This window comes from Primulina huaijiensis, chromosome 7 (genome assembly GCF_012295235.1).
Source record: "Primulina huaijiensis isolate GDHJ02 chromosome 7, ASM1229523v2, whole genome shotgun sequence".
In the NCBI taxonomy this organism is placed as follows: Eukaryota; Viridiplantae; Streptophyta; class Magnoliopsida; order Lamiales; family Gesneriaceae; genus Primulina; species Primulina huaijiensis.
The window spans coordinates 3,511,603-3,535,028 of record NC_133312.1 but is presented as its reverse complement, the minus strand read 5'-3'; the positions used below and the strand labels follow the sequence as shown (position 1 = coordinate 3,535,028).

Here is a 23,426-nt window from a genome sequence, read left to right as displayed (position 1 = left end):
TCATGGATGACCCAAATAAGAGATCTGTCTCACAAAATACGACTCGTGAGACCGTCTCACACAAGTTTTTGCCTCTCTCAATAGACGCTTTTTTCATGTCTTTATAATAAAAAAAAAATATTTTTAACTCGCAAACAATCACTTGTTTTTATCAAATCTAGTTTGATCGTCAAAATAAACACTTTTACATTTATTTTTCTATATATAATAAGACACTGCTTGAACAAATTAAACCATGAAAAAAGAAAAGAATATAAAGGAAAAAAGAAACATTTATTTCATGTTTTTGCTTCGTTTTCAAAATACATATATATTGATTCTTCTTAAATTCTGTAAAGATTTGAGGCAGAGCATAAGAAAAACTGTAGCCTTGTCGAGGGGTGCGTGCAAAGTCCGACACCTTTGGCTCAATTTCTTGGCGAAAAACCAATTTATTTTTCTGATCGGGCTTTCGTGTCTTCCAATAATCTTGATGTGATCTAAATCATGTTTTGTTGCCTTTGTCTCTACCGGTTTAGCTTATTTCTATAGTTTGTTTAAAATAACCTCCATTTGCTATAAATATGTAATAATGCAACACAGTTGTGTTATGCTATTTTAACAAACGTAGGTCGTTTTTTATATACATATTGAGAAAATTTCATTTTTCAAAATTTCCGGCTCGCCGTTAATTTTTTTTGGTATTGCTGAGCTCCGAATCCCACAACTCACGATGCTACTTTGCTAATTGTCTCAATTCTATAAGTAACTTTCCATGCACGATATTTTCTGATGATTTCTTATCTGATTTCTCGATATGTTTAGTTTAGTTTAGCCCTTATTTGAAATTTTCGAGTCCTTGTAGTATACCAACTTAATTTGTATTTTCTAATGATTTCTTATCTGATTTCTCGACATATTTAGTTTAGCTAGCCCTTGAAAATTCCTTGTAGTATACCAACTTAATTTGTATTAAAAAAAAACACGATTAATTAATGTGCAAATTCATCCAAATTACAACCACCCTATAATTCACACACTTGCCAATAAACCTTAAGCTTTATAAAACCTACTCACCCCAGCTATATACACACTTATAGTTGCACTATTTTCATGTTTTACGTCTTTCGTCAAGTTTACTTGCAGGTGATGATAATTTTTGAAAGTTGGAGCTAATTATCAGATGTACCTCATCAGTGGCTTACTCGATTCGAATTAATCATGCTATTTATGGTAAGATTATCCCTCAGCGTGGTTTACGTCAGGGGGATACTTTATCGCCATATTTGTTTGCTATCTGTGTTCAAGGGCTCTCGACTATTCTATCTCAAGCGGAGCATGATAAATGGTTTCAGGGAGTTAACATTGCATCTCAATGCCTTTCTATTTCACATTTATTCTTTGCAGATAACAGTCTTATATTTTTTCGTGCTATGGATACAGAGTGCTTTCATATTAGAAAATGTTTGCAAATCTACGAAAAAGCGTCTGGCCAACTGGTGAATTATGAAAAATCAGCACTCACATTTCAGCCCAAGTGCTTTATCCTATACTATCAATGCAATCCAAAAAAATTTTCCATCGAAGTGGTATAAAAGGACGAGCTATATTTGGGCTACCAACCTTTTCTTTGAGGAGTAAAATGATTCAATTTGATGGGTTACGAGAAATATTGCAAAAAAAAAAAAAAAAAAAAAAAAAATGGATGGGCTTATAAATTATTTTCTGCAGGTGGTAAAGAAACTCTCATTAAATCAGTATTACAGGCTATTACATCGTATGCAATGTGTTGTTTCAAGCTGTGTATTTCGTTGTGTCAATGCTGCTCTAAATTCTGGTTGAACTCTAAATCATCTGGTGGGAGTTTGCATTGGGTTTGGTGGAGGAAAATGTGTAGACCAAAGCAGTATGGTGGTATGGGATTCAAGAGCCTCTATGATTTCAATCGGACTCTTTTGGCGAAACAAGTTTGGAGGATAATCTGTGATCCATCATCACTTATGGCCCATGTTCTTAAAGCTCCTTATGACTGCTCATTTAGGGTCTAAACCTTCTTATGTTTGGCGATCCATTCCGTGGAGTCGAGATCTTATTCAAAAAGGAATTTTGTGGCGAGTTGGGAATGGTCTTCAAATTAAAGCCTACTCTGATGAGTTCTTTTTGGAGATCGAATGAATCACTGTTGGTGCATGATTTAATTTTTCTAGATAGAACTTGGAACGAGATTAAGGTACGCACTAAATTCCCTTCATTTGAGGCAGATAATATTGTTAGGTGCCCATCGGGTGATGCCGTATCTTCTTTATCTGGCTGGACAACCTGAAACTTTCAACACAACAAGAAGCAATACAATACGATATGTTAGGATAAAAACGGAGCTTAGACGAATTGATTTTGGTCTCTCCAAATACGCAGTAAACCAAGGCGAAGACCACAAAAGGTTTCCCAAAAGAAAACTGATTAATGCCCTCAACTCACGCTCTTTCTTCCTCACTTTCTAACACGGCCAGCAGGTTGCGCACACACACAGATTTAGCCTGTGACAGAACGAGAGAGAAACACACTGAATAGCACAAGGCAAAGAGAACACCGAAGACACTCAGTCACCGAAGGAAGGAGGACGCACACGAAGCAACCTTTATTTCTCTCAAGTCTCAAGCTTTCTCTCTACGCAATTCGGCAGCTCCAACGATCTGTTATATAAGAAACGATCTAAGGCAGCCAACTAAAAAACGAAAGAAAGAGAGGTATTAATTAAGCCCTATAGCCCAGACGTGGAAAACAATAAGGGTGGAAGGGCTTGGGCTACAGTAAAGGGCTAGAGGAAAGTTGGGCTAAACCCAACAAATATTCTGGAAATCCCTTTGCAGAATCTTGAATCAGAAGATATTAGATATTGGAAATGGGGTAAAAAATGTCATTATTTAGTTAAATCTCGGTATCTTCTTGAGATTGGATGTTTCGATCCTCTTGAATCACAATCTGCCTATTTTTTAGAGTGTTAGTGGAAAATGATATGGAAGATTCATATCCCATAAAAAGTCAGGATATTTCTTTGGCGTGCGAGCAAAGACCCGTTACCTACTAAAGGAAACCTTTTCAGGAGACATATCCATGCATCATGATGCTGCTTTTTCTGTGGATCGCCTGAAGCCACTACAAGCCATAGTCTTTTCTTTTGCCCCAAAATTCGTGACGTTTGGAAAGCTACCATATTTTGGCCTTGCCTAAAGAAAGGCAAGATACTGCCATTCATTTATTGTGGCCTTAGCTTCTGAGTTTGAGCAGTTTTCCATGCTAGCTTGGGTTATATTGATAGAATTATGCAAGGTAAAGCACAATGTTCATATTCCTAACAAAGAAATTAAGGTAAATTGGGTTTTCTCTTACCTTGAATAATTTCAGAAACCGTCTTTATTATTGTGCTTCTTCTGAGATGGCCAAGCTTGTTAGAATTGAAAAATGGGAGCCTTCTCCCATGGGACAATTACGTCTTGATGTTGATGCAGGGTTTAAGGAGAGTCTTGGTATTTGTAGTGTGGGTGCTGTTATTCGTAATCACCTTGGTATGATTTGCACAGCCTCAACAACTTGTTGTCGCTTCTCAGGTTTAGTGGTGGATGCAGAGCTTCATGCAATCCATTTTGGCATGATGCTAGCCTCGCAATGCGCTTTCCATAGTGTGTGGCTATTTTCAGATTCTCTTGTCGTTGTCAAGGATATGACATCACAGACTGTATGTCTAAAATATCAAAGAGTAATAGTTTCCAACATATTGGATCTTCCTAATTCTTATAGATTTAATGGTATTAGTCACGTTTGCAGATGTGCTAATCGAGTAGCGCATAGTCTCACGCATTTTTCCTTGTCTCACCCTTCACCTTCGTGTTGGTTTGATGCTTTGTACCTATCTTGGCTAATGGATGTAGCTTCGTTGGAATTATCTAATGATTAAGTCTTTTTCTCCTTAAAAAAAACATGTCAACCTTTTAATGTCTTAAAATCTAAACCATTTGAGATCCAACTGCATTCCATTTCGTGTCGCCATTTTCTGTTCTTTAAATCGATATTAGCTTCATGGAAAATAAAAGTTTTAATATGACCTCAATTAGTTTGGCATTAAATTTGAATAAAATAAAAAGGTTTGTTGTGTATCTAATCATTCAACTGTAAATTAAATATGAGTGGTGATATATTGATGAGACCGTATGAAGTTGGAAGAAAAAAGATGTTACTTAGCTAAATAACGAAAGCTTATAAAATTGGATCCATTCCATTGTTGATAATTTAAAATGTGAAAATTTGAGATGCAATCTACACATTCATTCATCAGAAGCCCATGGACGAATGATTCGGAAGAGCGACGAGGAAAATCGCTCCATTCAAGCGAAAACGGAAGAAAATTTTATATATAATTTTTCGTTTAATCATTTCTGGCAGTCAAAATATCAACCCACATGAAAATTTAAAATTGTGTTGTATATTTTTTAAAAAATTCAAGTTTCATCGACTCAAATTTAATTTATCGAGTCGTCTCATGTATATGGACAATGTATACATGAGGAATTGATTGATTTTGGTGGTCCAAAACTTGGATTCTGCCATGTTTTACATAGTCCAACTGGATTTTTCTATCAAAAGTGAGAAATATTAAATTTATGTCAAAAAAAACAAAAAAATTTCAATCTTGCGCTCTTAAATAGGATTTAATATCACCTTTTTTCTTTCGTTAAATTGAATTGTTACGTTAAAAAAAGAGCTGAAATTATGCTTCCTTAATAGAAAAAATTGTTTTGTGGTCCACTAACTTGTTTATTTTTGTGTTTTGATATACTAAATTTTCAAGTTTTGGTTTGATAGACGAACTTTTAATTTTTAGCTATTTTTGACCAATTGTTGAAAGACAAAAACTTGTGTGAGACGGTCTAACGGGTCGTATTTTGTGAGACAGATCTCTTATTTGGGTCATCTATGAATAAATATTACTTTTTATGCTAAGATTATTACTTTTCATTGTGAATATCAGTAGGGTTAACCCGTCTCACAGATAAAGATTCGTGAGACCGTCTCACAAGAGACATACTCTTGTTGAAAAGGCACAAAAAAATGCTGACGTGATACCAGAAAATGTTGGCGTGATTTCGGTAAATAATGATTTGTCAAGCTGTTTAGACCAAAATAGTCGTAAACTAAAAGTTTGTGCAAGTTAATGATAAAAACCAAAAAAATTAACAATTTAATGGACTACAAAAAATAATTTTCTCCCCTTAATCTATGCACAAAACAAATATATGTTTTTATTAAAACGTAAAATATCCATACAAATTTCCCGCAGAAAAAAAAAATCATACCATTTATACATGAAAAATTTATTCGAGAAACATCTTGGTATAAAATAAAACCAATAATAATACATTATCATTTAATTTTCATATAAGCATTAAAACTTATTTCAAACAATTACTTAAAAATGTAAGACTATAGATTTACATTATATCAATTTTTTTATTTTATTTTCCTTTTTGGCATCTAATCTAATATAGCGACTTGTTTTGGTCAACAACTTTTTTCATTCAACCTCGATAGTTCAGGACCACTCCGACGTTTAATACATAAACATTAAATGATTTAGGCCACATCGTAACTGACAAAAAAAATTAAAAAAATCGTAATATATTCTATTAATTATATCAAATAGGACGAGTTTTTTTGGTTAATACATTTTGAAAAACCATAATATTTACGTATAAATTAAATTCATTTTGGCTGATTAATTTATATGTAATTGACTTTTTTGTCTTTACTGTACATGCAAAATGGACTTAAAAAAATAACACATTTTTTAATCAACTTATGAAAACGAATTTAAATTATATATTTAATATTAACACCATATTTGGCTTAATAACGACTTCAACATTATTCTCTGTCCATGCTAAAAACACTAGGTATTTTCTGTTGGATATAATTTTCGTGCTGACTTTATATTCATTTAAGTTCTGCATTCAAACGTCAAGAAAACCTGAAAGAGTGTTATTGATCATAAACGAACAGAAAATTAATTATGATATGTGTATCAGGAATTAGTATTGTGCTTGGATGTTGTCAACACCAGCACACAATATGCAGCAAAAATTAATTATTTAACACGGATAAACTTTAATAGCCAGAATAAGTTAGATTAAATTATGCACAAGTACAAAACTTGTACAATGCCTCATGACAAAAATTAACTAGAAAAATATGTAAATCATTTATACGAAACAATACTAGTGAGATTAACAAAATCAAATTCCTTGATACTCTAAGAAATTAAAATACATAAAAAAAAACTCAAACCAAATGCTAGATGCATAAACTAAAAGACGTATTGCTTAAAACCAAACGAAATCATCCATCACCCAACACTTCACACAGTGGTGTTCTTCGAGTGTCGTCAACACCAATCAGTAACACGGTAAGTATGTGAATCAATCACACAAATTCTTCACACGAAAATCTTTAACTCTGAACTCTATGTATGCTCGGAAAAACTCTAACAGCTGCACACTGTTCTTCTCTCAATATTTCGTTTATATACTTCAACAATATCTTAACCTAATTATCTTCCCATAAAATCAATTTTACAAATATGAAACAAGAGTTTATTAAGAATAAAACTCTATTTTAAATCAAAGATAACTTATCTAAAGATAAATACTAAAGATACATTATCTAAAGATAATTACCAAAAATAAATTATCTAAGAATAAATCTCATTATCAGATCAATCAAATTAGTCCAGAATTACAAAACTTTTAAATATAATATTTCCATATTATAAAATAACAAAATTAATTCTAAATACAATATTTTTTCAAAACCAAATTATTATGAATAGGAAAATGAAATACAAGCAACAAGTTGCGTGCTAACCATTACCATGTCATAACCATATGTAAAACAACCGCATAATGCGATTACACAACAACAAGATCTTGCAGTAATTAACTATTTTGTTTTCAATCGTTGCTTTACGAAAATAATCAACCATAAATACATTCGACAATTGAGCTACATTCAAAATCCACTCAAACGGAGAAAGAGTAAAAAAGACAAAGACTTGATTTGAAAGGTTTTTAACTCACTTAAATTCGAAGGTGGAAATGAAATTTAAAACGTGAAAGCTAAATTAATTACTTTTTTTTTTCCTAGTATCATAAAGTCATTAAATTAGAGCCTAATGAAGGATGGATTATCAAATATTTACCAATCATTTAAAAAAGATTGAATTGGCAAGAGAATATTGTTTAGATTTTCTGAAAGCAACTTGTGACATACCAAGAAAGAGATAGCCACGTTATGCAAAAACTAAAATAGGCAAAGAGAAATCTTCCAAGATTTCCTATGCGTTGATTCCCACTTGTATGCCAATCCATTCATTTTCTTTTTCTTTTAAAAAAAAAAATCGAAGTTATAAAGTATGACATTACCAATGGAACACATCTGGTATGGAAGAACATCTAGTGACTTCACATTTGTTACTTGTTATGTCATATCAGATGTAATGGAGAAGAAAAGAAAAGGACATGCAGGCTGTGGAGGACAACGTTTTCTATGATTTTTTTAATCAGATGGTAGCTTTCAGTACAAAGATAATAAAAACAATATACAGCAGGACACAAATCCCTCTGTTATTTGTTTATTTAATTCATGGTGGCAATGAACTAATTTTTAGTTTCTGTTAATTCCAAATTTCGTGTTGCAGTGTGCAAAAAAGGTATGATATGTAGTTGAAGGGGGCGGCAGGATATTAATCTAAAGTTGATGGGGGAAAGAGAAATAAACTCTACATTTTCACTCTCGGTTCTCTATAAATAATAATGGAAAGGCTTGTGCTTTTGCTCTCGCGTGTCATTCTCACTCTCTTCCCTCAGTTACCTCCCTTAAAATACCCACAACAGCCAGGAGACTGAGATAAAAACAAAATACGCCCGCACATTCATAGTTGTGGGTTGATTATTGTTGTTTCAGGGCACAATGTCAGCTCTCAAAGCCGATGATCCACGTATTCCTGCCATTCAATCGACAATCCGCGTTGTACCCAACTTCCCGAAGCCAGGTTTACGCATCATTCGTGCGGTTCTGTTGTTTATTCGAATGGGTTTGTTTTCTTGGTGTTGTCCGAGAGCTTTTCCGGTTCAAGATTCCATTTTTCACCCCTTTCGTGGTGTGTTTTCTGATGATGTTTTTCTAATGGGGTTCTGCCAGGGATAATGTTTCAGGATATTACTACGCTTTTGCTCGACCCGAAGACCTTCAAAGACACTGTTGATTTGTTCGTTGAGCGCTATAAAAGCAAGAAAATTTCTGTCGTCGCTGGTACATGTTTGATTTTTGTCTTCTTTCATTTATTACCTGCGAATTTTACTTTCCTTTCGCTTCTCTTACTGTTGTTTTTGCTTTGTGGTCCCGTTTAGAACTAAAATTTTGCAGTTTTATCCACGGCGGACAGAAATTTCTCTCTGGTTTTTGTTTGTCATCGAGTCAATCCACTCTAGCTGTAGGTCTTGTTCATTATAGTTTCGCTACATGAATGGATTGGAGTGGAAAGATACCTTGATGGAAGTTATTTTTGGAAGGTTAATGTCTGTATGACTGTATCTTTTTCCCTGATACATGAGAGTAAACTTCTGCAGTAAATAGTTGTGGAACTGGGTATTGGTAGGGGAAGTTTAATTGTTGACTACAATGGGGCTGTTTTGATGAATATTTATTTATTTATTTTCATGAACAATGAATATGAGAGGTTCAGAGTGATGAAATGGGGCATGTACTGCCTCAATCTTATTTGGAGATTAACGTTACATGGTGGTGGTTGTTGCTGTAGTGTGGGTTTCCACAACCCAAAATTTTGTAATAAGGGTGTAGGTCCCGGCAATGATGGGTTCATATTTTATTTTATTCTATTTTGTTATATTCTATTTAATTTATTGTTGTTTAATTCTTGCAATATCTTGGTGTGGTAACGGGGATGCACTGTTGGGAGTATTGCTTTCGAGCCTCGATACATGGGAATACAATATCATGATTGTGAAGTATGATTATATTTGAGTGGCATTGTGTTTTACTTAGAAACAATGATGATCAATTATTGGTGGAAAGATTGTTCAGGATGTCCAAAGTCCACTTTATTTAGTTGCCCCTTTGTCTCTTTCCACTGGTAATGGTTCCACTGTTATACAATGGTTGATGAAACTTTTATGTGTGAACTTTTTAAAAGCAGCAATGAGTGATACTACATTTCTTAGTTTTATCTTTTTCCGTTTTTCGCGATGTTGTCGATGTGGATTCAAGTGAAAAAAGTATGGTGTTATGATGTAATTAAGATTCTCACACCCGTATTATTTTAAGGGTGTTTTCATTGACTATCTGTTACCTTTGTCATAATGTTATTATATGAAAACCGTCCACTTACCATGCATTATTTTATATAGTACTCTGAGAACATTTTATGTTTGTTGATGTTTTGTTCTGTTGGTTGGTAGACCCTTCCGTGTTGTACCATATAGATTTTAATTAAGGCTGATCTACACCTATGCCTGCTCCTCCTTTCGTCTTTACGTGCATCTACTGTTATTGTCAGCTTCTTGCATTTGTGAAAGTTTCAGTCATTTAGGAATCTTAACTCACCAACTTTATGTGAACTGGACAGAAATTTAGTAGTTTTGTACTCAAAAGATACTACTAGTTGGTTTTATAGGCTTCTGTTAGTTGAATGTGTATAGTATCTTGTGAGAAACAAAAGCATGAAATAATAAAGAAAAGCATGTTATTTTAGCTGCGCACTAGGGGGAATTACTAAATAACATTTTTGGATTAAGTAAACATGTTCAATTTTTTGGACTTTTTAGCTTTGTTAATAAATCAAGTGGACTTGTTAATATAAATAAGTGATGTAGGCTAGTAAGTTCTGTATTGTTATAAAACTGTCTACTATCATTGATGCCCTGTCTGCAAAACACTTCTTCTTTTTTTTTCTCTCGTGAGTTTTTTATATTTGATGATAATATTTACAATCCTGCATTTACTTAATTATTCTAGCTAATGAGGGATCTTAAATGGTTGACCGCCAAATTAATGTATTAAAATGTGAAGTTTTTTGATAAAGTTCCAATTTGCTATCCATATTCTTCTCATTTTTTCGATCTTGATATCACTGCCATGTCTCTCTGCACTGACAATGGTGGCACATCTTTTTTGTCTCCTTTTTCATGTAAGTTTTTACCACTCAGGGATCGAGGCACGAGGATTTATATTTGGTCCTCCTATTGCATTAGCAATTGGAGCAAAGTTTGTCCCATTGAGAAAGCCAAAGAAACTGCCAGGTAATATTTCCAATATAGTTTCCTTGTGTTAGCAGAAGTACTTTACTGTGGCATATTCAATGGAATTGTTAGATTATTTGGTTAATGAAATAATGGACCTGATGTTATTTTTAGATGTTTTCTCGCTTGAACTTCTGAATCCCCCCTGATAAAGTGCATAATTTTGGGTTGCTTAGTGCCTTTTAGATTTAAAACCATATTTTGTTAACTTACTTCATACTTCAAACTTACTGTGTACTTGTAACAGACAATAATATTTGTAAGTTTTGGATCTTATCAAAATTGTAGCTTCAATTTCCACTATATTATCATTATTTTTTATTTCAGGTAAAGTTTTCAGGCAAGAGTACGACTTGGAATATGGAAGCGATTGTCTTGAGATGCATGTTGGAGCAGTGGAGCCCGGTGAGCTTGCCATAGTAGTCGATGATCTAATTGCAACAGGTGGCACACTTTGTGCAGCCATGAACTTATTAGGTACACTGCTATCTTGATCATGCTTATTTGTGGATTTGACATTATTTTGTATTTAAGACATCCACAAGTAAATTTCAACGTTCCCTTGTGTCAACTTACTTTAACTCAATGTATATGCCCAATCCTTGCTTCATTGTTATTCAATAGATATTGAAGTATTCAATCTAGGTTGACCTGAGAGTTTTGGCAAGTGTATTGGGCATGAGGGCCAGTTTGTCCACTTTCTGTTTTTCTTTTAGTTAAAACATAAGAATCCATGTCAGATTCTGAATTACCTGGTTATAATAAAAGAATGTTTTCCGAACCGTATATTTTCTCGTTTTTGTGTATAAAAAGATCAACTCCCTTGTAATAGGGCCAGGTCTTTGTTTTGGCTCTAAACAAAGTAGATATGGTTTATAGAAGTCAAACCACGGTATGCCTATGAACCGGGCATAATTTTTATAAGCCAGGTCCTATGCATACCGAGTTAAATTTCGTCTCGAGTCCAATATATTTGATCAGGGGAAGAATTTAAGGAATGTATTTCAAATGCTACCTATCAAGGGTGTATTTGAAATCTATTAACTTGATGTAGAGTGTATTTAACATTAATTTGAATTTTGTTCATCCAAACAGGTCAAGTAATTTGAAATCATGGATTTGATATCCAAGCACAACCTTTGTTCTTTTGAAATTTTAATATATTATTTACAATTTCTGAAAAAAAGGTCATGCTTAAACTGTGTTTAATCACGTTCTATGCCATGACAAGAAAGTAACAGTTAAACACAAGCATTTGCGTTATCACTGAGTCGATTTAGCTCTGAACTCAGGTTGGTTTGATTTGAGTTGTACACTTAAGTCCTGGAGAACACATTCTTTGTATCGACTAATGGTGTTGTCTAATTAGCATAATGTTGTGGTCGCTGCTTTCAACCTGTGTGTGTGATGAACATTCAGTTTGTCTGGATCTTACCATTCTCGAACATGATAACATTTTATCTCTTTGCATGAATCGTGCTTGGATTGATTCGAGTTGTGAAATTCTTGTTCATCAGAACGCGCTGGAGCTGAAGTGCTCGAATGTGCCTGTGTCATTGAGATACCAGGTCTCAAGGTAATTCTTCTACTTTCTCATTCAAACTATGTTGGTTCAATATTCCATCCCAGATTCTTACTTTGAGGTTCAGGAGTTTTGGTCCCTAATGTTGGGAAATTGGGCATTTTACATCCTTGTCCTCATATGTCATCCAATTCATAATGCCAATGTGCAACTCCTACAGCAAACATTTTCAACTTCTTCAACGTCGGAATTTATTTCTCGATAGACTGAAAACAGCGCTAGCTTTTAAAGTTTCAAGTTTGTTGTGTGAAGATGGCAAAACTTTATATACGCACACATGCACACAATTTTGCGAGATCAAATCAAAGTTGCATATAAAATATATTCATCATGCACATAGTCTTCCCTCATTCTTGTACTATCCTGCTTCTTATCGCCAATTCCATGTCGACCACTTTCAAATTCGTCAATTGGGAATGAATCTTCTTCGGCTCTAACTTTTCTATGAGCTCTCACAGACCTCTTATCAATATTTTGTTCATCAGTATCTACTACAATAAGAAAATTGTGCAAAATGTAGTGGGCCACCAGCGTTTTCTTACTAATGGGTCAACTTTATTTTAGGTTTCTAAAATTGAAGACACAAAAGAATTTTGATCCCCTCCATCTTATGCATGAAATAGTTTGTTACTACTGTTGCGAAAATGGGACATTTTACATAGACCAGAGCATTGTTCATCAACTGCTGTTTCCGATCGGATTGAGTTTTCCTCTACTGTAACCAGCAAGTTGGTTACGAACCGATGCCCTTGATCGGATGTTCGGTTGGTTCTGGTTCATGTTTGACCCTTACCTTTTTTTTAAAATAAATTTAACTAGAAATTTTAAAAATGAATAAAATTTCATAACTATAAAAAATTTATAATAACTTAAATTTGAAAGTTAAATCATATCGATATATGTTATGCATCGTTGATGTTATTTATTGCTTGAATGTCTATTTTAGGGACGGGAGCGGTTAAATGGGAAGCCGGTTTATGTTCTTGTGGAGTCGCAATAGAACTTTTTTCCGCTGCTCTATTGATTGGGCCGTCACTTGGAAATCTTCCCTTTCCCCATTTCATTTCTCCATGATTAATCATATGTCAGAGTAGGAATTTGTTGGTAAAAATGTTTGTTTGAAATGTTGGTTATGTATTAATGAGACATCCATGTTCTTTTATGCTGAGGCATATATATGTCTCAAATATGAGGTTAAAGTCCAATCATTTCTTATTTCCAACACTGTTCCTATTTGTATATAGTTCTATGCTAAAATGTATTTTTGAACCCTCAGAGGTGAGCAAAGCTTAGTATGAAGCAACCACAATATATACCACATATATCTAAACAATGATATATGATATACAATGCATGTATGTCGTTGAGGTATATGGTCAAATGCTCATCCACTGAGCATATCTCAGAATCAATCGAATCGCTATCAAATCAATGCTCGAGCTCGCACATCGGCCTCAATCAGGGATACTCGTATGATAGCGTCGACAAAGCGTCATCAAATCTCAATCAAATCATCGGGGCCACTGATAACTATGTTTTAAGGGTCATATAATGCCAAACATAGCATTGTGTTCACGAACCCCAGAATCAAATCAAATTATATCAAGATATCCAAAGATTATAGCTCAACGTGCATGTCATATATGTCACATCAACTCAACAAATAAGGCATATAGACATGTATTTTCAATCAAATCAATCAAACATATATCATATAATACAGATACCTGTCGTATGTTATTCGATCGCAACATACCTCAATTCTTCGTTTCTAGTTAATGTAGTTTGAAGATTCAAGTATAAAAACTCTATCTACATGAGTAACACATTCATTTCAATCAATAACATCATTCAAAATCATCAATATAAGTTTCAAATATCTTTTGAAACTTCAAAAATTCATATCAAATTGAAATCATAACATAATTCAATTCCGACTTTGAATACGAGTTTCGCGTCGATTACTCTATCTGCCGAGACGGAGCCAAAGTATAATTAGTTAGATGATCATGATACAAAAGAAATACTTGTGTTGTAAAAAAAAAAGGGTCGGATGGGGTGAAATGTCTTGTTTGTATTTTCAAGCATTATCGGCGCACCACATTCCGTGCTCAAAAGATACGAAATCTAATCTAGCATAGTACTACTATTTTATCACATGTCGGGTAAGAAGAAATGTCGATTTCATGACAATAACTCCACATTACTATTTTATATTTTCTGTGGGAAAAACATTTTGTCATTTTATATTTAGTTTTGTATGGTAAAATTTTAAAATATTAAATTTTTAGTTGTTTTTTTTTTAAAAAATAAATTTTTTACTTTATATAAAAAAATGTTTTTTATTTAGATTTTTTAAGATAAATCAAAATTCTACAACATCAAAAGAGTTAATGGAAGAGTAAATTTACCTAATAATTGTTAATTATATAAGATAGAGTGTTATGAACATAAATGTAAATAAAACTCTCTTTTGTTACAACACTATAATATATTATTAACAGGACATTAATTTATTTGTTATTTAATTACCATGCAGTGTTTATAATATTTGAAATTTTTTATTTCATTTACAGTTCAAATTATGCTGTCTGAATATTCGGTTAAAACTATATAAAAATAAATTCGTAACTTCTTCATCGATAAAATAAAATTCAAATTATTAGCTGGTCAACGACAACGAATAATTCAATTGGACAAAATAAGGAGTTGATTATTGTATTTGTTGTGAAAAAGTAAAAATTTATGGTAAAAAGTAAAAATCTCAAACTCTCAAAATTATCACACCACACACTTTATAATATTTTTCTCTCAACTCAATTGTAATTTTCTTCACAAATGAGAGCTCTATTTATAGAAAATTTTTACAAATAATCCAAAATTGAATTACATCATTACTTTCATCATCACACACAAATTTCAATATCCAACACCTAATTTTACCTAATTTTAAACATTCAAATATTCAACATTCAAATATTCAATACACACATTTTAAATATTATTTTTCAACACTCTCCCTTGTTATGATGATCATAATGATTGTCTTCATTACGTGTTTTTATACTGCCTCGTTAAAAACCTTACTAGGAAAAACCCATTGGGATAAAAACCATAGTAAGGGAAAAAGAGTGCAGTCACGTAAACTCCCCCTCATGTTAACACGAACAATTCTTCACAAATTTCGTAGATTGCGCATCCCAATATTATATATGTGCTTTCTGAATATTGTCGTAAGAAGTGCCTTTGTGAAGAGATCTGATGAGTTTTCACTTGATTGAATGTGACGAACATCAATACATTTATTCTTCTCAAGCTCTTTGGTGAATGCGAAGAACTTAGGAGGAATATGTTTAGTTCTGTCGATTTTTATGTATCCTTCTTTCATTTGAGCAACACATGCAGCATTATCTTCATATAGTATCACAGGCTTCTCGTCGAATGATAATCCGCATGAGATTTGGATATGTTGGGTCATTGATTTTAACCACACACATTCACGGCTTGCTTCATGTAGTGCAATAATCTAGGCATGATTTGATGAAGTTGTTACGAGCGTTTGTTTCTGTGAACGCTAAGAAATTGCAGTGCCTCCACGAGTAAATATATATCCAGTTTGGGAACGTGCCTTGTGTGTATCAGATAAGTATCCAGCATCGACATAACCAATTATACTTGAATTACCATCTTTTGAATACAAAAGTCTCAAGTCTGTCGTTCCTCGTATATAACGAAATATATGTTTAATTCCTTTCCAGTGTCTCTTTGTTGGATATGTGCTAAATCTTGCCAATAAATTTACGTCAAAAGATATATCAAGCCTTGTACAATTTGTAAGATACATTAGGGCACCGATAGCACTTAAATATGGTACTTCTGGACCAAGAATATCTTCATCATCTTCACATGGATGAAATGGATCATTTTCTATGTTTAATGATCTAACAACCATTGGAGTACTTAAAAGATTTGATTTATCCATATTAAAACGTTTAAGGATCTTTTCTGTATAATTTTTCTGGTGAACAAATACTCCACATTCTTTTTGTTCAATTTGTAAACCCAGACAATACTTGGTTTTTGAAGATCCTTCATTTCAAATTCTTCCTTCAAGTATGACACAACTTCATGAATTTCATTATTCGTTCCAATGATGTTTAAATCATCAAAATATACAGCAATAATTACGCATCCGGTTGTTTTTTTCTTAATGAAAACACAATGGCATATTGAATTATTTACATATCCCTTTTTCATCAAATGATCACTTAGCCGATTATACCACATTCGGCCAGATTGCTTTAACCCATATAATGATCTTTGTAATTTCACAGAATAACATTCTCTGGGTTTTGAACTTTGTGCTTCAGGCATCTGAAATCCTTCAGGGATTTTCATATATATATATATATATATTACTATCAAGTGATCTATATAAGTAAGCTGTAACAACATCCATAAGACGCATTTCTAAATTTTCAGATACTGCCAAGCTAATCAAATACCGAAACGTAATTGCATCCATCACGGGAGAATACGTTTCTTCATAATCAATTCCATGCCTTTGAGTAAAACTTTGTGCAACAAGTCGAGCTTTATATCTTACTATTTCATTTTTCTCATTTCGCTTTCGAATAAAAACCCATTTGTATCCAACAGGTTTTACACCTTCAGGTGTAAGGACTATAGGTCCAAAAACATTACGTTTATTTAGCGAATCCAATTCAACCTGGATGGCATCTTTCTATTTTATCCAATCCTGCCGATTTTTACATTCACCAAAAGATTTTGGTTCATGATCTTCATTATCATTTATGATGTCGATTGCCACATTATAAGAAAATATATCATCAATTTCTTCTATATCTTTTCGGTTCCATATTTTTCCAGTATTAATATAATTGATAGAGATTTCATGATTCTCGTCAGTTTGTGGTTCTGACAAAACATTTTCATCATCATGTGTTTCTTCAGGAACATCATTCTCTATTTTGTGATCATTATGTGTTTCTTCAGGAACATCATTCTCTATTTTGTGATCATTGTGTTTCTCTATGAATTTTCTTTTTCGAGGATTTTTATCCTTGGAACCAACTGGCCTTCCACGCTTCAGGCGTTTAATGACATCATGACTATCTTCAATTTGTTTCTTCGGAATTTCAATTCGAGCAGGGGCATTTGCAGCATGTATATATGATTTAGTTACCCCTTTTGTGTCTGCAAATGCATCTGGTATTTGATTTGCTATTCTTTGCAAGTGCACAATTTGCTGTACATCTTTTTCACATTGTTTTGTTCTTGGATCCAGATGTAACAATGATGATACATACCATGTAATTTCTTTTTCGGTATGTTTCTGTTCTCCCCCTAACATTGGGAAGATTTCCTCATTAAAATGACAATCAGCAAAACGTGCTGTGAACACGTCGCCTGTCTGTGGTTCAAGATATCGAATGATCGATGGACTATCATAACCAATATAAATTCCAATCTTTCTTTGAGGTCCCATTTTCTTTCGTTGAGGTGGTGCAATAGGCACATACACCATACATCCAAAAATTCTCAGATGAGAAATGTCTGGTTCTTTACCAAATGCAAGCTGCAATGGGGAGTATTTATGATATGCACTTGGTCTGATGCGAATTAATGAAGCAGCATGTAAAATTGCATGTCCCCATATAGAAATAGGGAGCTTTGTTTTCATAATCATTGGTCTAGCAATCATTTGCAGACGTTTAATCAATGATTCAGCCAATCCATTTTGAGTATGTACATGAGCAACAGGATGCTCAACAATGATTCCCATAGACATACAATAATCATTGAAAGTCTGGGAAGTAAATTCACCAGCATTATCAAGTCTAATTTTCTTGATTGTATAATCGGGAAATTGATTCCTCAATTTTATTATTTGAGCAAGTAATCTTGCAAATGCAACATTTCGAGTTGACAATAAACATACATGTGACCATCTGCTGGAGGCATCAATCAATACCATAAAGTATCTGAATGGTCCACATGGTGGATGGATTGGTCCACAAATATCACCCTGAATACGTTCAAGAAACATTGGTGATTCAGTTTGGATTTTGGCTGGTGATGGTCTTATAATAAGTTTTCCAAGAGAACATGCTTTACATTGAAACTTATTATTCTGAAAGATCTTCTGGTCTTTCAATGGATGACCATGTGTATTTTCTATAATTCTTCGCATCATTGTTGAACCAGGATGTCCTAATCGATCATGCCAATTGGTTAATATTGAAGAATTATCAATTACCATGTTTGATTCAATGGGACGTATATGTGTATAATGCAATCCAGTAGGGAGCATTGGTAGTTTTTCAATCACATATTTCTTTCCTGATTTATATGTGGTAAGACACATATATTTCTCATTCCCTTCATTCATTGTTTGAGTATCATACCCATGGGAATATATATCATTAAAACTCAACAAATTTCTTTTCGATTGTGGTGAATATAAAGCATCATTGATCAAAAATTTTGTACCATTAGGTAACAAAAATTGTGCTTTACCACATCCTTTAATCAAGTCTACAGGACCTGATATTGTATTCACCGTTGTTTTTGTTGGTTTTAGTTCCAAGAAATATCTTTTATCTCGGAGGATAGTGTGCGTTGTACCACTATCGGGTATGCAAACTTCAGCTTTGCTCATAGCATTTTCCATATTTGAACTTCAAAAAATATGCAATGAAAAAAAATTAATGACAATACATATTTAAATATAACACATATCATAATTGTACAATAAAACATTATCATATAAATACATGAAAAATAAATTATTGTACATTTATATTCTACCACTATATTGTTCATTTTCAGAGAAATCATTGAGAAAATCTGCAGCATCAATATTGTTCATTTCTATCCCACCAACATATTGATCATTTCCAGAGAAATCATTCATAAAATCAGCAGCATCAAAATGAGTTGAATCACTCAAACGGTCACTTCGCTCAGTGAAGTTGGTATCTTTTTCTTTCCCCTTTATCGATTCTTTATAGAGCTTGCAAAGGTGCTCAGGGGCTCGACAAATACGAGACCAATGTCCTGGAGTGCCGCATCTGAAACAAGAACTTTCAAATCTTTTCGAGTGATTTTCATTAACACTCATGTTCTCATGATGCCTTTTCCGTGGGTGGTTCGTGACGCTCTTTTGAGATGAGTTATAAAAATAACTATCTCTATTGTTTTCAAAACCACGACCTCAACCACGACCATGACCACGACCAATTCCACGTCCACGACATCGACCTCGACCAAAACCTTGTCTTTGAATTTGATTTTGGTTTACAGGTTTAAATTCATTTTTACTTACAGCATTTACTTCTGGATATGCTGATGATCCAGTGGGTCGGGACTGATGATTTCTCATTAGTAGCTCGTTGTTTTTTTTCGCCACAAGAAGACAGGCGATGAGCTCAGAATATCTCGCAAATCCACGCATTCTATATTGTTGCTGTAAAGTTATATTTGATGCGTGAAACGTGGAAAATGTTTTTTCAAGCATTTCCGATTATGTGTATGTTCACAAAATTTTAGCTGCAAGATTATTCGATACATCGCTGAATTGTAATCACTAACTTTCTTAACATCTTGGAATCTTAACATATTCCATTCATCACAGGCGGTCGGAAGTATAACTTCCCTTATATGTTCAAATCTTTCTTTCAATCCTTTCCACAGAGCCATGGGATATTTTTCGATGAGATATTCACATTTTAAACCTTCATCGAGATGTCGACGCAAAAATATTATAGCTTTTGCTTTTTCTTGTGATGAAGATATACCATTTTCTTTAATGGTCTCGCTTAGACCCAATGACTCAAGATGCATTTCTACATCGAGAGTCCATGGCATATAATTTTTCCCCGTAATGTCGAGTGCAAAAAATTCGAGCTTTGTCAAGTTTGACATGGTGGTACTAAAAAAATTATGATGCATTTTATTAGTTAATGAATATTGCAATACAAAGTAATGGATAAACAACAAATACAAGCATTCGTAAAAATAAAGAAAACACATGAGGAGGATATTCTCCGATAAGTACAAGATTCGTGAGTATTATAACCAAAATAATTAAAAATAACTTTGTGAAAGCCATCTTCTTTTTTCTTCAAAAATTTGATGAAGAATAATTTTAGAGAAGAAGAGAAAGTTGGAGTGATTGAATNGAGGGTACGATATATATAATTATGCAAAATGACTAACCCGTCTTTGAAATGGATTAAAAAGAAAAAATCTTAATAACACAAGAAATCATGATGTGTTAAAAGTAAAAATTTATAATTATGCAAAACGACTAACCCGTCTTTGAAATGGATTAAAAAGAAAATATCTTAATAACACAAGAAATCATGATGTGTTAAAACTAAAAATTTACGGTAAAAAGTAAAAATCTCAAACTCTCAAAATTAAACAAACTACACACTTTATAAAATTTTCTCTCTACTCAATTGAGATTTTCTTCACACATTGAGAGACTTATTTATAGAATTTCTTTGAAAATAATACAAAAATAAATACATCATCACACACTAATTTTCAATATTTACAACNTTTCAACATTATTGAACTATTATAATAAAAATTACAATACTAATTTTGTTTTTTTAATAATAAAATAATAATAATGCACCCCACACTATATTTCGATCAATGCTAGCTAGATAGGCAATCATACACAAGAAAATAAGATAATTGTCAACTGTTATTCATGCATATCTACATATTAAGTCGTTATTCGAAAACTTAATTAATTAATAATTTGGTATGTTTACCTTGCATTTTTTTATATATAATATCATATAAAATAATCCCAATGGGTGTTTCATAGGGCTTTTCCAACAGTATAATAATAAAATTTGAACACTTCTGAGAAGAAAAAAACTCACCACTTGGAAATCGATATTCTAGTCTAAATATTTGGATGCACATGGCTAATAATCGCGGGCAGAAATATGGAGATTATGTTGTAGGTGAATTGAGTTCTATTCTCGATGTGTTTGAATAAAATGATTGACATATCATCTCACCGTAAAATAAAAAATAGAATAAAATGATTGATATATCATCTCACCGTAAAATAAAAAATACAGACAGATTTTTTTCTTTCTTTTTTTTTCACCGGTAAATCATATTATACAAAACAAAAACGAAAAATCTACTCACCCATTATATGGTAATCACCTTCATCAATTGTATCAGATAAACCAGCTAGATAAATTCGGATGCAATAACTGCTAATATTTGGCTTTATTACAGACGTTAAATTTTTATGGGGTTAGGAAGAAAATATGTACAATATACCATACAGAATATAATCTTGCAAAATTTAAAATAAAAAATCAAACTTTATATTAATTTCTTCAAAATACAATCTCTCTCTCACCGCAAGAATTGATCTGAAACAGAGCAAAGTGAGAACTGAACTTACAAATGAAGTTAGTTTTTTTTTTTTTTTTACAATTTGTAGATGATAAGAAAGCAGGGTAACAAGGCGCGTGAATCAAATACAAGTAATCCACCGGTTTCCCCACTTACCGAATCGAATCTGTTTCCCCCGTCGATCAAAGACTCGTAATCCAGTTGCTTGCGAACCCGACCCGCTATGACCCGGCATACAAGCATGGCCCGCCTTCCCCCTCCGCCTCCCGCACTCTCATGAGCCATTCCGCTGCCAGAAAATGTGCAAACGGCAGCAGCCCCTTTGCCGCCGTGGAAAGCCCATAAAATGTCGCTTCCGCCCACGCACGTGCCGCCGGGAGCGGTGGCGCCCAGGCAGTAAAATCTCATCATCTCATTCCCATCGGCTACGGACCGCGCGTGGTCCTCACCCCCGTCGCCGCCCACGGTGCTGCAGCTTGCCCTGCATTTCACCACCTCTCTGTATTCCTCGAACCGGGCTATAGTACGTGTCAAATTGTGGATCTTGAACACCATTTCGACCCGACTTGAGAAATGCTTGTCCCCCCAGCTGGTGTGGAATATTATCTCCACCACATTACGCGAGGCGTGGCCTTCGGGTAGCTCGGTGAGAGATGGAAAAAACGATGACTCGGTGATGCTGGGACGCGTCCTATCAGGGGGATGTAAACCGGGTTCTAGATTTTTCACGACGGGTCTTCTCGATGGCGGTGTCTGAGGTCGTCTCTTCTGTCGCTTGAGCATCTTGGATTTTGATTGTTTGGTGATTTCGACAACGTCTCTGAGATTCTGAACGCTGTTTTTGCAACTGGAAGAGTTGGACAACAAATGGGGGTGAGTTTTGGTGCTTGAACTCCGGTGGTGGACTACGTCGTCTAACGCTTTCGATTTGCAATGCAAAGATTTCATCCATTTAGTCGCCATCTCCGACCTAACTTTGAAAGAACGTACACAACTCTTTTACCTTTCACCGGACCCCCTCTAACTCACTCTCTCCACATATACATGTGTGTATATATATATATACACACACTAGTGTGTAAGCATATCACTGGTTATTAATGTTTTTGATACGATAATATGTAATTACTGCGTGATAGTGTGTGAAAAGTGGACGGAGGAGAGTTACAGTGGAAAAAGAATGCAATGCAGTAGACAAAGGCAATACCATATGGGATTTGGATCCAAATCCTACTATATGGGAACAACCGGACTGCGGAACTGTCAACTACGCGAGATTTACCAAAATGTCCTTGTGACTCTGCCTTGGAAGGCCGGTGCGTGTGCTTTGTGTATGTATACGTGTAATGTGCAATGATAGGTAAAATACAAATTTATCCTCTCACCGTAGGCTTGTTTACTTTTATCCCAAAGATTAAAAAAAAGGAAAAAATACAAGAAATATTTATATTTTATACTTATTTAATTTATTCAAAAAACTGTGGAATTCTTTTAATATATATTATTTAAATATTGATATAGAAAAACTTGAGCAGTATATCATATTTATATTCAGATGGCACACGTGTTAGATAAATGTGTGGAAAAGGACATCAATGGGAGAAGGGACCAAATAGCTGGCGATCTCCAAATTATACGATTTGATTGAGTACCTGATCATAATGTTGTGTGTTTCGTGGGTTTTGGAGGATTTATTACTTTCCAAAATTACATTTTTATCTCAATAATAAATATACAAAAGTAGGCATGATTTCCACGATTAGTTTAACTTAAAAATTGAAAACGAAACTTTGAAAATTAATTGATCTTCTGGAATTTGGTGAGCTTGAGATTGACATGGGGTTTCAAATATCCTTGTGAAGTTCATATATTTTCAGTCAAAAATTCCAAGGTAACCCTGGAATCACGGCTCGTGCTGACTGCTGATTCATTAAATATGTGGAAATTTAGAATAATAGGTCTCTGAGATCATAACACCTATTTATATTCGTGAGATAGTTAATCTCACCCATATTTACAATAAATAATAATAATTTTCATGGGTGACCCAAATAAGATATCTATATCACAAAATTGACCCG

The 23,426-nt window shown here is 33.7% G+C and overlaps 2 protein-coding genes across 2 annotated transcripts; one reads left to right on the top strand and one right to left on the bottom strand.

Moving 5' to 3' along the window:
* Positions 1-7,852: 7,852 nt before the first annotated feature.
* Positions 7,853-13,133, top strand: LOC140981201 (adenine phosphoribosyltransferase 4-like). The gene is made up of 6 exons (XM_073447516.1): positions 7,853-8,080; positions 8,230-8,340; positions 10,254-10,346; positions 10,674-10,823; positions 11,864-11,922; positions 12,875-13,133. Exons 1-6 carry the CDS (start codon positions 7,999-8,001, stop codon positions 12,926-12,928), a joined length of 549 nt encoding a protein of 182 aa, XP_073303617.1. The 5' UTR covers positions 7,853-7,998; the 3' UTR covers positions 12,929-13,133.
* An 8,140-nt stretch (positions 13,134-21,273) lies between these two features.
* Positions 21,274-22,695, bottom strand: LOC140981075 (uncharacterized). The gene has a single exon (XM_073447329.1). The coding sequence runs from the start codon at positions 22,306-22,308 to the stop codon at positions 21,421-21,423; it is 888 nt and encodes a 295-aa protein (XP_073303430.1). The 5' UTR covers positions 22,309-22,695; the 3' UTR covers positions 21,274-21,420.
* Positions 22,696-23,426: the final 731 nt, after the last annotated feature.

What these genes read in the sequence shown, in the direction of transcription:
- LOC140981201 (XM_073447516.1), top strand. Translation starts at nt 7,999, where the DNA reads ATGTCAGCTCTCAAAGCCGATGATCCACGTATTCCTGCCATTCAATCG. An exon ending in GAAAATTTCTGTCGTCGCTG is followed by an intron (nt 8,341 to 10,253) that starts GTACATGTTTGA and finishes TTTACCACTCAG; the next exon opens with GGATCGAGGCACGAGGATTT. An exon ending in TTGAGATACCAGGTCTCAAG is followed by an intron (nt 11,923 to 12,874) that starts GTAATTCTTCTA and finishes TGTCTATTTTAG; the next exon opens with GGACGGGAGCGGTTAAATGG.
- LOC140981075 (XM_073447329.1), bottom strand. Translation starts at nt 22,308, where the DNA reads ATGGCGACTAAATGGATGAAATCTTTGCATTGCAAATCGAAAGCGTTA.